At 37.9% G+C, this 15,487-nt stretch overlaps 1 protein-coding gene across 2 annotated transcripts in view; it reads right to left on the minus strand.

The window, feature by feature from the left end:
* The window catches only part of YES1 (YES proto-oncogene 1, Src family tyrosine kinase), a 48,127-nt gene that overhangs the window by 2,439 nt on the left and 30,201 nt on the right, over positions 1–15,487 (minus strand). For both annotated transcript variants that reach the window (XM_054724556.1, XM_054724555.1), the window contains exons 4-11: positions 14,735–14,833; positions 13,353–13,456; positions 13,105–13,254; positions 11,333–11,488; positions 10,981–11,160; positions 6,155–6,231; positions 4,946–5,099; positions 1,751–1,882 (exon numbers count right to left, since the gene is read on the minus strand). In XM_054724556.1, coding sequence (XP_054580531.1) covers positions 1,751–1,882; positions 4,946–5,099; positions 6,155–6,231; positions 10,981–11,160; positions 11,333–11,488; positions 13,105–13,254; positions 13,353–13,456; positions 14,735–14,833 — 1,052 coding nt within the window. The remainder of the gene's footprint in view (positions 1–1,750; positions 1,883–4,945; positions 5,100–6,154; positions 6,232–10,980; positions 11,161–11,332; positions 11,489–13,104; positions 13,255–13,352; positions 13,457–14,734; positions 14,834–15,487) is intronic.

Genomic DNA, 15,487 nt, shown 5'->3' on the forward strand with positions numbered 1-15,487 from the left:
GCGTGGGAAGAGATCAACCAATGAACTTGTATGCCTATATGCAAAACCCGTGGACACAGACAATGGAATGCTGAGGGCCTGGGGGTTGAGGGGAGGACAGAAGCAGGCTGGAAGAGGTTAATGGCGGGGGGGAGGGGAGGGGGAAGGAGGACCTATGTAATACTTTCAACAATAAAGATTTTTTTTAAAAAGAAAAAGACAACCAATGATGATTTATATGCATAATCCATGGACACAGACAATAGTGTGGTAAAGGTAGGGCTAGAAAGGGTCAATGGGAGAAAGAAAGGGACATCTCTAATACTTTCAACAATAAAGATAAATTAGAAAAGAAAAAGCTCTGGCTGGTTTTGCTCAGTGGATAGTGTTGGCCTGCAGCCTGAAGGGTCCTGGGTTCCATTCTAGTCAAGAACACATGCCCAGGTTTTAGGCTTGATCCCCAGTAGGGGGTGTGCAGGAGGCAGCCAATCGATGATTCTCTCTCATCATTAATGTTTCTATCTCTCCCTTCCTCTCTGAAATCAATAAAAATGTATTTTAGAAAAATGATGCCAACCACCACTAACATATAATGAACCTATTGTGGTAATTATTTCATAATATATATGTAGATCAAACCATTATGCTATATGTCTTAAGTTTATATAGTGATGTATGTCAGTCATTTCTCAATCAAACTAGGGGGGGGGGGGGGTGGGAATAAAATAAATCCCTTAGCCACAAATTGATTCAAAGTATAGTAAGTTTTCTTAGTGAAATTATTATTTTAAGAAATAAATAAATTAGTTTTTTTCATTCCACAGTAAACCTTACTTTCAATACTAAAGCCTTCAAAAGCCAATCCCAAATGATTAATGAAAATTTAGGGTGGTGCCCTAACCGGTTTGGTTCAGTGGATAGAGCGTCGGCCTGCGTACTGAAAGGTCCCAGGTTCAATTCTAGTCAAGGGCATGTACCTTGGTTGCGGGCACATCCCCAGTGGGAGGTGTGCAGGAGGCAGCTGATCGATGTTTCTCTCTCATCGATGTTTCTGACTCTCTATCCCTTTCCCTTCCTCTCTGTAAAAAAATCAATAAAATATATTTTAAAAATTATTTAAAAAAAGGAAAATTTAGGGTGGTACTTTGAGGTTCTGATATTAAGTTACTAATTACCAATAAGGAACAGTGAGCAGTAGGATAGTGTTTAAAAGAACTTTCAGATAGAAATTCAGAAGAAAGCGTTTTAGTCCTGGTTTTGCCAAGTACACTTACTATGTAACTTTATATCAAAGTCACTTTCCTGTAACAGTTTCTTTAACATCACCTGTTTAACCTTCTTCAAGTTATTACACAGTTCCTTTCTTGTATTCCTTTGTAACCCCCCTACCTTCATCCACAGCTCACTCTGTTATCACAACTTGTAAGAAAGGGGCTGGGAGAGGGGGGGTGGAGAGGGCAAGATGAGCCAGGATATTAAAGATATGTTTATTATCTGAGAGAACAGTAGAGATAAATAGCCCTTTTGGAAAATACCCTAAGAGAGAAAGCTGAAGACAAAGGGGGCAAACATCATGTGTTTGCCCTATCTCAAGGATTGTAACTTTCATAGGTTGCTATCCATCCAATGCCAAAATAGAGAGAGGGAGAGAAAAATAGAGAAAAAGACAATGAGAGAAGAAAAAAAGGCCTTCACCTTTACATTCTGCTCCTAATAATCTCCAATTAATCCACTAATGGGACAAACAAGAGCTAATAAAATGCAAGCTTACCTGGATATGGCACTCTGCCCTTGGTTACCAGTTCTGTCTGTAGAATTCCAAATGACCACACATCAGACTTTATTGTAAATCGACCATATAGTGCAGCCTCAGGAGCTGTCCATTTGATTGGAAATTTTGCACCTAAAACAGTATTGACATCTTGCTTAAGTAAATTGTTTTAAAAATCTATTTGTGTAAATAATGGCATAAGGAGGGCTAACTTTCTAACACTATCTTTATTGTATATGTCATCAGTTTTAAATTCTTCAAAAGTGCAAGATACACGGGAAACTTTTTTTAAATATTTAAAATGTGGAATCTAATGAACAAAATAAACTGATGAACAAAATAGATCCAGAGACATTGAAGCATGCAAAAGACTGATGAATTTTGGGGGTGGGACTGGGGGTTGAGAAGGATGGGGGAAGAGATAAACCAAAGAACTTATATGCATACTAGAGGCCCAGTGCATGAAATTCGTGCACTTGGGTGAAGGGGGTCCCCCAGCCTGACCTGTGCCCTCTCACAGTGCGGGAGCCCCATGATTGATCACCCCAAAGAGGTAGGCCGGAGCCGGGGGTCCTGCCTCTGTGGCGGACGCGGAGCTGCGGGAACCCCAGTGGAAGTCGTGCGGAGCAGCCGCCGGGCCCTGCCCCCTTGTGCACGCAGCCATCTTGTGACAGCGTGAGGGCATCACGCGTGACGGCATGAGGACCAACTAGGCTTTTATTAGTAAGATATGCATAACCCATGGACAGACAAATAGTGTGGGATAGGCCTAGGGAGAGGGCGGGAGTGGGGTGGAGGGGGTCAATAGAGGAAAAAATACTTTGAACAATGAAGACCAATTTTAAAAAACAACAACAAAATGTGTATTATAGCCCTGGTCATTGTGGCTCAGTTGGTTGGAGCATCATCCCATACACAGAAAGGTCATGTATTTGATTCCCAGTCAGGGCACATATCCAGGTTTCTGGTTCGATCCCCTGTCAGGGTGCATATAGGAGGCAGCTGATTGATGTTTTTCTCTCTCCCTCTGGAATCAATGAAAACATATCCTTGGGTGAAGATGAAAAACAAACAAAAAATAAAAATGTAAAAATGAAAAACAAACAAAAAATAAAAAAAAAAGTGTATTTTAGGACTGGTAACTTTTAAGGATGTCTATCACCTGACAGCTATAGCTCATCATTGGTTGAAGAAGGCATATTCTGTTGGGTTCTAATGTCTACTGGTGTTTTTGTTTTTTTTTACCATAATCTCTTTTTCATTTTATGAAATCTCTCTGGAAAATTTTATTGTACTATAATTTTTAAAAGTCTATATGTTTATTGTATGCTTTTTATGCACAAGACTTTCTGGTAATTGTCATGGGAGAGAAAAGCATAGCCTTCATGTAGCTTATATACTTACTAGCGCATGAAATTCGTGCACGGGTGGGGTCCCTAGACTGGTCAGCAATCAGGGCCGATCGAGGCCTGTGGGCCGGGTGGAAGAACGGTGGGGGTTTGGGGGAAGGAGGGGACACAGGAGGTTGGCCACTGGCCACTGCTGGCTGGGGGAGGGACAACAGGAGTTTGGCCAACCAAGGTTGGCTGTGGGAGCGCTCTGACCAGGCAGCAGCTCCTGCATTGAGCGTCTGTCCCCTGGTGGTCACTGCGCATCATAGCAACTGGTCGTTGCAGTCACCTAGGCTTTTACATATAGAGAGAGGCCCGGTACATGAAATTCGTGCACCGGGGGGGGGGGGGGGGTCCCTCAGCCCAGCCTGCACCCTCTCACAGTTCAGGAGCCCTCAGGGAATGTCCTACTGACGGCTTAGGCCCACTCCCCACAGGAAGTGGGTCTAAGCCACAGTCTAGCCTCCCTCTGTGGGAGGCAACTGGGCTGATCAGGGGAAGGCATCACCCCACTGCTGCTGCCATTGCTGGCCGCTGCAGCCGCCAAGGTGTTTTCATCAACACGGACTCCAGTCCCTTCACCATGAAAACATGACAACTTTCTTTAGGCATTTTCAAAATGTCTCTTTCATAGGATATGACATTTCTTGCTGTTTTTTTATCCTCACCTGAGGATATTTTCCCATTGACTTTTAGAGAGCGTGGAAGAGAGAGGGAAAGACAGAGAGAAACATCAATGTGAGAGGCACACTTCGATTGGTTGCCTCTTGCATGAGCCCTGACCTGGGCCTTGGCCAGGGAGGAGCCTGCAACCTAGGTACATGCCCTTGATCAGAATCGAACCCGACCCCACTGCGGGTTTGTGTCTCCACTCCGGCCCCAGCAGCCCAGTGCCGCAGCTGCAGGGCTGGGGCTGGGGGCTGGCCCCCCTGTGTGTTGTTCTCTCAGGCTCTGGGCCCACGCCAGGCCCCTCCTCCTGAGCTGGTTGTGACCGTTACGGCATCCTGGCCTAATTTGTATATTACCTCTTTATATATAGGCCCGGTGCACAAAATTTGTGCATGCGGGGGGTGGGGGGTGGGGGGGGAGTAGGGGGTGTGTGTGTCCCTCAGCCCAGCCTTCACCCTCTCCAATCTGGGATACCTCTCACAATCCAGGACTGTTGGCTCCCAACCGCTCGCCTGCCTGCCTTTCTGCCTGATCACCCCCTAACCGCTCCCCTGCCAGCCTGATTGACACTTAACTGCTCCCCTGCTGGCCCGATTGCCCCCAACTGCCCTCCCCTGCTGGCCATCTTGTGGCAGCCATCTTATCTTGAGTGTTGGAATGATGGTCAATTTTCATATTATATCTTTATTATATAGGATTATTATATAGGATAGGGCGACAATAGGTATTTTACATACTTCAGGTTATTTCTATATATATATGTATATAGTGTTATAAAATAGTTATTTAGATGTTCAAACAGTAGATCAGTTTTCACTAGCACAATCCCAAAAGGTTTCATTAGAAAGGGGGGCAACTGCCCTGGCAAGTAGCTAAGTGGTTAGAGCCTCAGCCCACGCACTGAAGGGTCTCAGGCTCAATTCCTGTCAAAGGCACATACCTGCGTTACAGGTTCAATTCCCAGCCCTGGCCAGGTATCGTTGGGAGGCAACCAATCAATGTGTCTTTCTCACATCAATGTTTCTCTCTCTCTCTCTCTTTCTCCCTTCCCTCCCCCTTCCACTCTCTCTAAAATAAATCAATGAAAAAAAAATCCTTAGGTGAGGATTAACAAACAAAATAATGATAATTTTACCTTGTCTTGCTGTATATTCATTGTCTTCAATTAACCTTGCTAAACCAAAATCTGCTATTTTGCACACAAGATTTTCTCCTACAAGAATATTAGCAGCCCGAAGATCTCGGTGAATATAGTTCATTCTTTCAATATATGCCATACCATCAGCAATCTTGGAAAGAGAAAAATAAAAAGACACATGATACAAAGGAAAGGAGGGATAAAACAATTTTGGTTAGTATTAAGTCAGATCACTGAAAAGTCATATATCTAGAAAGAAGATAACAGGGCATAATCTTGCAGATAACAGGAAAAAATAGAAAATACTATAATTGAGAAGGAGGAAGATAGGGAAGGAGAATGGGAGGTGGGGAGGAAAGGGGGGAAAGAGAAGGAGGAAGGGAAGGAGAAACAACAGAGATGTATGTGGCCCACAAAGCCTAAAACATTTATCTGGTCCTTTACAAAAACAGTTTGCCAACCTCTACTGTAGAATGTCCAAGAGCCTTGAACTCAGAGGTGTGGCATATGCTAATGTTTCACAAGACAGTTTCTTAGTATAAAGTTTCTCTAAACTTCATCAGATACTTGAGATTTCCAAAAATACTATTTCCTTAGGAACAGCCATCATTCACTGTCTAAAAATTTATCTGTTAAAATATAAATACATATAGCTCTGGCCAAGTGGCTCATTTGGTTAGAGCATCATCCCTTACACCAAAAGGTAGTGTGTTCGACTCCTGGTCAGGGCACATACCCAGGTTGTGTGTTCAATCCCTGGTTGGGGCATGTATGGGAGGCAACCGATAGATGTTTCTCTCTCACAACGATGTTTCCTTCTCCCCGTTTCTCTAAAATCATTAAAAACAAACAAACAAACAAACAAAAAACACATCCTTGGGTGAGGATTAAAAATATATACTATATAGATTTTATATTTGTGGATGCATTATGTTTCTGAAAGGCCATATGATTCAGGACAGAAGTGTTATGGTAGTTACATACTTAGTTCTAATACTAATACTACCTGAATTTTAAATAGCTCTGGTCTTCAGATACAACATTATCTATAACAAGGAGATAAGACTGGATTATCTCTAATATCTCTTCCAGCTCTTATATTTCATGATTTCATTATACAAACAATAGCATTCTATTAAAATTATTTTACATGTTTAATGCACACTTTCGATTCAAATGGATAATACAGGTATAATATACAAGTACCTGAGCAGCCATATCAACCAATTGTGGGAGCTTCAAATATTTTCCATCTCCCTCCTTCAGAAAATCTAATAAGCTCCCTGTAAGAGACAGAAAGATATTCATGGAAAATAAGCAAATAAATCACATCACAGTACAAAAACTTCAGCTTTTCATTCTTTAATATTTTTTGTAGCTTGGAATTTCTGAATAATTATCTTTAAGACTCTAGAGGCTCTAAACTGAAATTTTGTATAATTTTCTTGATAACGTAAGAAAAAAGAAAAATGAGATAATCTCACCAGATTATAGGCATTCCTTCCTTGCTTTGATCAAGATCAACAGTTCCAATTTTGATTCAAAAAGTAGTATAGATACTTACATATTTTTAAGTCAGTCAGACTAAGAACTCAAAACAACTGGGAATATCTTGGGGTACTTAAAACTAAATCTAGGTGGCTCAGTTGATGTGGAAGTGTTAGTCCAACTACTCTCAATTTCAGCAGAAGATACGGAACAGCAAAGTATTATGAATAACAGCAGAGAGAAAAGCTAGAAATGAAAAGTCCAGCTGCTATTCCTCTATTACTGGTTTCAAATATACCATGTACCTCAATTTAATCAGGAGAAAATATCAGATAGACCTAAATTAAGAAACATTTTATAAAACAACTAGGAGCCCAGTGCGTGATTCGATATTGCACGGCGCTGCCCACCCTTGAATCGCTGTTCCGGCCCTGCCTCGCTCTCCGGGCCCCGCAGCAGCTGCGGCCACTGCCGGTCCGGCTCTGCCTCCCTCTCCGGCCCTTGAAGCAGCCGTGGCTGCTACTGATATCAGGACCTCCCCCAGTGCAGGTGCCACGGAGGCCCTGCCACCCCACCCGATGCTGCGCGTACAACCTCCTCCTGTCCGATAGACCCATTATGGCGTCCCAGTTAATTAGCATATTTCTCTATTTTATATATATATACATACATATATATATATGTAGACTAGAGGCCTGATGCATGAAGATTCGTGCAAGAATGGGCCTTCCTTCCCCTGGCAGACGGCACCACCTTTGCTCTGGCCTGGAGCCGCTGGGATGGTGCAAAACGCCTGCGTCATCACCATGGCGACGATGCAAGCAACCCTCCCAGCCACTTGGCACCTGTGTATGCAAATTAACCTGCCATATTTGTTGGGTTAATTTGCATACTCACTCCTGATTGGCTGGTGGGCATCGCGAAGGTACGCTCAATTAGCATGTTACTCTTTTATTAGGTAGATGGTACCATTCTCTTAAATAATAACAATATTATGAAAGACAGGATGAGGTACTCTCCAGATTAAAAACCAAAGAAAAATTACAACTAGAAGAAATTGGTGACTATGGATTTGACAATGGATCAGGGAAAAATTGCTGTAATTAAGAATATCACTTGGATGACTGGTGAAATCTTAAAATAGACTAGTATTAGATAATAGAATTGTATCCATGTTATAGTTCCTGAACTTTATCATTATACTGTAGTTATATAAGACAATGTTCTTGTCTGAAGGAGAAAAACACTGACATATTTAGAAGTAAAGGAAACATAATGTCTGCTATGTACTCTTCAAATAGTTGAGGAAAACCCTTTATTTTATATATTGATGATATATCTAGTTAACAATTGACAAATCTGGCTGAAATATATACAGGAATTCTTTGTATTATTTCTGCAACTTTTCTATAAGTTTAAAAGTATTCCAAAGGAAAAGTAAAATAAAACAAGACAAAGAAAGCCCTTTCTATGTGACATGATTATAAAAGAAGGAAAATCATGGCTTAGTCTCATGTATAAAGTATCAAAGTAAAAAAAATATCTATATTTCTTCTGATCTACTTACTAAGGGGAACATGTTACTGTGTTTGCCCATTTATCTGCCCATTCAAATTATTTACCAAGGGCCTACTACATGTGAGGCACTATAAAAGGGTATAGACAGTGATGGCGAACCTATGACACGCGTAGCCATTTCTGATGACACATGGCCGCTAAGGCGGCCGCATGCCGAGGATGAAACATTTGCTGCTCCAGAGGATGAAACATTTGCGAAATAATGTTTTTTTCCTCAAAGTGACACACTACCCGAGTTATGCTCAGTTTTTTGGCGAAGTTTGATACACCAAGCTCAAAAGGTTGCCCATCACTGGTATAGAGGATATAAAGATAAGTAAGTCATGGTCTCTGCCCTTGAAAACATATTGATCTAGTATGAAAGTATAGTATATAGATCTATAAAATATATGCAAACAAATAAATATAGTAGAGTAGGAGTTATACAAGTTATTGTTTACTACAGTAGAGGCACAGTAGATATAGTTAATTCTACAGACAAGTTAGAAAAGGCTTCACAGAGAAGATGCATCTTAAAGGAAAAATGGGGGCAAACAGGGAATTCCAAGAGGGAATAACAGGTACAAAGTCTGTAATGCATAAAATAGTACAGTAGGTTCAGGGAACTGAAAACAGTCCTTCCTATGCAAGAACACAGAGCCCAAAGATGAGAATGAGGCTGCAAAAGGAAAGAGTCAGAACCAAGTATATAGAAAGAAGGCAGAAGATAGTTCTTTGATCAATACACTAAGTAGGACATCATTCAGTGTAACAATAGATAAGTGCTAAAATATTTTGTGCAAAAGCTGCAGAGCACAGAAATCTGGGATTGGAATTTGTATCATTGTGACAATTCTTGTTCTCTGATCTTTAACCAATCACAAAAATACCCAATCCCCTTAAAATGTTTCTTATATCCATTTATCATAGAATATTTTGGATCTTATTAGTGGTCCATAACTTTTTCTGCCCCATAAGTTATTTTGAGAATCTGATGAAAACTATGAACTCTTTCCAGAAAACATACTAAGTTATGCAAAAATTGACACATAATAACTTCAGAAAAAGTTCATGGACCCGAAAGCTCATTCACAACTCTGACAGTAAGTACTCAATAAATAATAGTGAAATCAATTGAAAGCAATTCTTAAGCTTGTCTAATATACCCCTCTCTAGGCTTATTTCCAACTAGTTTCTTCTACTACTTCTGTACTTTTCACTAGCTATTTCTCATTTCCTCAATCCTCTTAGCTCTGCCCTTTACACATCCATATCCTTCATAACCATAAAGGGCAAGTCAGGACTTGTCTTTTCTACTAATTTTTCTCAATTTATTCCAGCCTGTATAATCTCTTCCTCAATTTCTATTATACTTACTGAAATTTATTATGCATTGGCCTGTAGCTTCACTTGTTTATAGTAAACTGTTACTTTTATGCTGAAAATTAACTCTTCAGAAGTCTAGGTTTTTTCTCTCCAAATTTAATCTACCATATAATAAATAGCAGAGTGCCTTATATATTAGGAGCATTCAATACATTCTGGATGTTAATAATTTCTAGAGTAGTTTGATTGAAAAGATTGCAGAGGGTATAATGATCATGGCACACTGGACTATTAGTGGAAGGCTCCTAAACCCAACTTAAGTACAGTCTGAAGGAAGTACAGTTGATGGACTGGTCAAGAGATAAGGAAACCAAATTCCAGGTGAACAAAATAACATGAACAAACTCATGGACAGGAAGCAACAAGACCCTTCTGGTTAGAAAAGTGGATTTATGTGAAAGCACTTGAGGCAATGTGTTTGGATGGATTATAGAGGGCCAACTGCAAGATGGTGAATTACAGAATTTTAAAAAAATAGAAGGGATATTTGTGACCTTACATTTTAAATCTCCCATCTAGAAATAATCCTAACCCAGCAACCTGACAACAAGACTTCTACCATGCTTCCCCCAATAAAATAATTCTTGAAATCAATATACAAAGCTAATGGACCATTAGCTTTAACAATATTCTTAAACTATCAATATCTTGATTTAAACCCTCCTCTTTGTTGTCTTTTCTTTCCTTTCTAGTTCATCTAATGCACTCTAAAATGGGGTATTTGGCAGTGGTTTGCAGGAGAGCTTCCTTCCAAAAAGTGCCATGTGCTTTGGGGCTTTAGGTATGTTTTGGCTATCAATTAGTAGGCGATGTCAGTTATTTTAAACTTTTGTTTCTTCTATCCCTTTTAGGGGGAAACATTTCCTATAGCAAATGTGTAGCTTGTAGTTGACCCTGTCACCACTAGATGGAACTACATTGTTGGTCAAGATGGAGAGGGATGACATAATAATCAGTGTTAATATTATGAATGAGTGACTCATTAAAGAGTTAAAAAATGTAGATAAAATTCAAGAAGGTGAAAAGGGAGCCTATCAACATATTTTATGACTGGCTTTTCTTCTAAAGCACATTAGGCAAAGGGAAAAGGAGGGAAGAGCAACAACTTTCCCTTGTTTTTAATCCTGGCCCTAACCAACCCTGGAACTAAAGATCCCATCTTGGGGTTTGGGAAAATGGAGACATTTCAGCTGACAGTACTGAAAAAAGAATGTTTCTAGATGCCTGAGTATGAAGGTTATGCTTATATTAAAATGAAATAAAATTAATTTCTTTGATTTAGTATCAAAGATATAAATATCTTTCTGATTTTTTACTAATACTTTCTTTTTCATTTTCCTAGCTATTCCATTTCCTTTGGTCACATGAAATTAAGGACTATTTTACTTTCAAAATAAATTCAGCCTACTTATTTTCCTTTTAAACTTTGTACTATCCTTTGGAATAACAAAATGTCAGATTTTTTTTTCTTTTCAAATGTCTACATAAAAATCTCAAATTAGAAAACACTATACAATAAAAATTTGTATGCATAAAAAAACTGAAGACTTGTTTCTAAAAAATGTATTAACATGGATAATAAGAGACTTATATACACATACCTTTTGACATAAATTCAGTGACGATATAAATTGGCTCTTCAGAAACAACAGCATATAGTGGAACAAGTTTATCATGTCTTAATTTTTTCATTATCTGAGCCTCTTGAAGAAAAGCTTCTGGCATCATTGTACCTGGTTTTAGTGTTTTGATTGCTACTTTTGTGGTTCCATTCCATGTTCCTAGAGAAACAACACTTTTACTATTTTGATCTATATTTTAAAGAAATTCTTAGCAAACTTCAATGAGCAACAGTGACTTAAAATATTTCAAAATATCTTACCATAAATTGTGGCATTTTTATCTATGGCAAAACAATTACAAAAAAAACACACAAAAGTTCAGGCTTCTTACCCATCCATACTTCACCAAAACATCCTTGTCCTAGTTTAACTTCTAGTCGCAAAGATTCTCGAGGGATTTCCCAAGCATCTTTTGCTAGACCTTGAGTCTGGGGTTTCACAGTTGGACATACAGTTGTTAACTTATGGCATAAGCCATCAGCATGTTCTAGATAAATGAATAAACTATACTGTAAAATGGATTACTTACAAAAAATAAGTTACATGTAATGTATCGTTTTAAAAAGTTGAATTTATAGAAAACAAAAAATATAATGTCCTATCAGGTTTTTAAATAAAAACACAAAAAGGAATTGTATGTAAAAAGCAAAACACACAAGAAATGAAACATTTTATTAATTACATTTTAAAAGTTATGTATTGAATACTTATGTCCCAGCTATTGTGCTAATTCAGCAACTTACAGATATCTCATATAAATGAGTCTTGGAAAATTCATCAACACTCTCAAGGTCACCCAATAAGTAAATGATGGAGATCGGATTCAAACCCAGGGTCTGGCTGCCTCCAAAGTTCTACTTTTGACTACTCTGCTTTATTTCTTTCCAAAAAGAATGCTACCATTAACTGTTATTTCTAAAAACCACTAATATAAAAAGCACACCAAAAATCATGGGAAAACTTCTTTTAGGAAACTAATTTTTATATAAGGGAGATACAAAAACAGGGAGTCCCAAATTCATAATGGCTTGACTTGTGAATCCTGCTTATGCAATCTTTCTTATTGTAAATAAGACATGCTCCTTCCCATTCTCAACAAGTAACCATGCAAACCGACATGCTAACAATTGCAATTACAACTGATGCCACTGTTTGGCAACATGTTTGACCAATGTCAACATTGAAGGATGACTTGATAAACTCAGTTTGCAGCTAACTGTTACTGAAGAAAAAATTGCCATAGAAACTTCCCCTCCCCTAGCATTAATCATTTAAAGACTTTCAGATGCATTCAAGTATCAAATTGACAATGAAAATTTTTGCAATAGACTAATATTAAATACCTTTCAAAGGTCCTTGAAAAACTGAAGAATGATATAGGTTAATTTTTCAGGAAAAGAAAAATGCATCTTCACTAGATTTATTTTATTTAATAAAAAAATCTCACTGTGTTTATACTTTCAGGAAGTCTTATGTAGTCCATCACATGCAGAAGAAGGTAAACTAAAAGGATATCTGATACCACTTTTTATTTTACGATTTTAGCTTACCTTCTTAAAAAAAAAAAAATGATCTTATTGGTTTTAGAGAGAGGAATAAGAAGATGGATCCATCAACTGCCTCCCGCATGCCCCCTACTGGGGACCGAGCCCATAACCCAGGCATGTGCTCTGACCAGGAATCAAACCAGCGACCTCTCTGTGCATGAGACAACACTCAACCAACTGAGCCACAGTGGCCAGGGCTGCTTTACCTTCTTAATAAGTGTCCCTAAATAAAATATTTGTTTTTGCCTTTTTATTTATTGTCAAAATCTATCTTCATTTTTAGCTGTCATGAAATGGAACTCCAATGTAAACACTATACCAGTACAATATAAAGACTCAAATGATGATAATCTGATTTTAGCACATCATCCAAGAACCCAATTCAGGTAATAAGTATTATCTGTTCCTCCTTTTAAAATTAGAAAACAAAAGACATCCAGTGAACACATATTATGTGTAAAGGAACATGCTAAACCTTAAGAACATGAAGATATGGATTCTGTCCTCATAAAATACAACATGAAGAAATAATTTTCACCTTTGAAATATTACATACCTGTGTAGTGTTTAACCAATTTTTGCAGAGTTTCAAATTGTGCTCTAGTTGTTATATAGTATCCACCATTGTCAAGTTTCCTAATTTTGTAGTGTTTCACATTGTCACCCCTTACATCATCCCAGTCACGAATAGAAAGGGAATAAGCACCTGGTGGAGCAGGAAGAAATGAAACCTTTTGCTATATCTTTCTCAAAATACAGCCTAACAAGATTTTTATACTTATATCAACATAACAATATTCATACCTTTAGTAGTTTCACTTTCTCTTACTAAGAAAATACCTCGTTGATTCCCAGGATTCAGAAGTAATCTTTCAGCATCTTTCCTCCCCATTTTGCCAAAATACCATCTGGAAAAAAATAGTGTTCTGAGTTAGAAAGGTGTTAAGGGTAAGAAAAATTATACATAAATATTAATAAGAATGGAATAAGATAGGGTGGATGACAAAAAACAGTTACAGAACACAGCTTGAAAATATAGTAAAATACAATAAAAAAATTATTATTAGCTAGGACTATTACAAATATTACTGTCAGAATATACTGTCATAGTATTTCCATGTATTGACTATTTACATGTATTGACTATTTCTGTGACTCATGTGGAGTTTAGTCTCTTAAACTCCACATGAGTCACAGAAACAGTAAATGAAGAAGGAAAGACCATAATGGCAGACAGAGCCTTTCATTCAGTGACAGATGGAAATACTAAGACCATAGTAGGAAGAATAAAAGTAGTTCTCTGGCAATAATGTGATCATCTGTATTCAGTAACATGCAAGTAAACCATATCGAAATTAGGAACTCTAAATTAGTGTAGACATTACAGTCTCTGCCATGAATGATTTCAGAATAGTGGAGAAAAAGACAAAAGAACAAAACAATGTAACAACTGCCAAAGCAGGACAGTTATGGAGACAAATTACATATCATTAATAAAAGCAAACAAACACTGGCAGAATACCTACTATGTGCAATACCTACTGTGTTGTTAAGTGTTGTGATATAAAAATGAAGTAGCATTTATGGATGCAAGATAAACTTGGTTTGACCTAAAAGTGATGTCATTGAAGGTGAACTTTTTAAAAGTAGTAGACAGAACTCCCAGATATCCTCTAGCAGGCTTCCAAAATTTAACATTATGCCTTGTACATTTCTCTTTCCCTGTGTGTGCATCCCCCTCGCCCCCTGAACTTATTGAGAGTAAGTGGCAAACATGCTGAATCATTACCCTAAATCCTTCAGGGTATACTTTCTAAAAGACAAGGATTCTCTCCTACATAGGAGCAAGCACCTAAGTCAATAAATTAACACTGATATAATACTACAAACTGAGGTAAATTTTTGGAGAGAATGCTCAGAATACAAAAAAGGTTAATATAATTTTTAAGTGAAAAGATAAAGGCATAACAATACAGTATTAATGCAGATTCATTTATAATCCTACTCGAAGCAAGTACTATGGCATTAATTATTAATTTTTAAGTAACATTTCCTATTAATATGTTACATTAGCTGTATTAAGACTGATATGTAATTGTGTGTGTGTAAAGTTGTGGCTAAGAAGAATGTGCATTAAAACATTTTAAAAATCAAAACAATTAATAAAATATGAAGTAGTGCCATACTCTTCTGCCTGAATGGAATCTGCAGGGGCTACATAATTGCTAGGGATATAGCCATTCTTTCCTGTAGCAATTGATCTTGCTTCCCACCAGTCTCCTTCCCTGCAACACATAAAACAACAGTTACCACAAGGTAGACTACCGCTTAAGATAGATGTACTACAGTGTTGTCTTGTAGCTGAAGGTACATTTTTTAAATTATGCATTCGTGTGATCAAGAATCAACTCAAAGGATAATATTTAAAAATAGGTTATATGAATTAAGGGAATAAAGCTGAGCAAAAGCACAATTACATTTCTGCTTCAAACCAAAACAAAAAAAATTACACTTTTAGTTGAAAGGTCACCTTTTTACATTAGTCTTTCAACCTAAAACAATAAACTATACTGATAAGACAATTTGGAAGGTAAATCTTTCAAATTATTCATTTTTGATTTAAATGTTCTATAAAATTCCCCCATTTGAGATGTGCAATTTAGTGGGTTTTAATATACTCAGAGTTGTACAACCATACCACAATCAATCTTAGAATATTTCCATTACCCCAAAAAGAAACCCCATATCCATTAAGAGTCATCCTCCCATCCCTCTTCTGTCCCACCCCCACCAATGCCAACCACTAATCCACTTTCTGTTTTTATGGATATACCTATTGTGGGCATTTCATATATATGCAATCATACAACATATGATCTTTTTGACTGGCTTCTTTCACGTAGCATAATCTTTACAAGGTTCACCTATGTTATGGCATG

The sequence above is a fragment of the Eptesicus fuscus genome, chromosome 12, assembly GCF_027574615.1.
Source record: "Eptesicus fuscus isolate TK198812 chromosome 12, DD_ASM_mEF_20220401, whole genome shotgun sequence".
Classification (NCBI taxonomy): domain Eukaryota; kingdom Metazoa; phylum Chordata; class Mammalia; order Chiroptera; family Vespertilionidae; genus Eptesicus; species Eptesicus fuscus.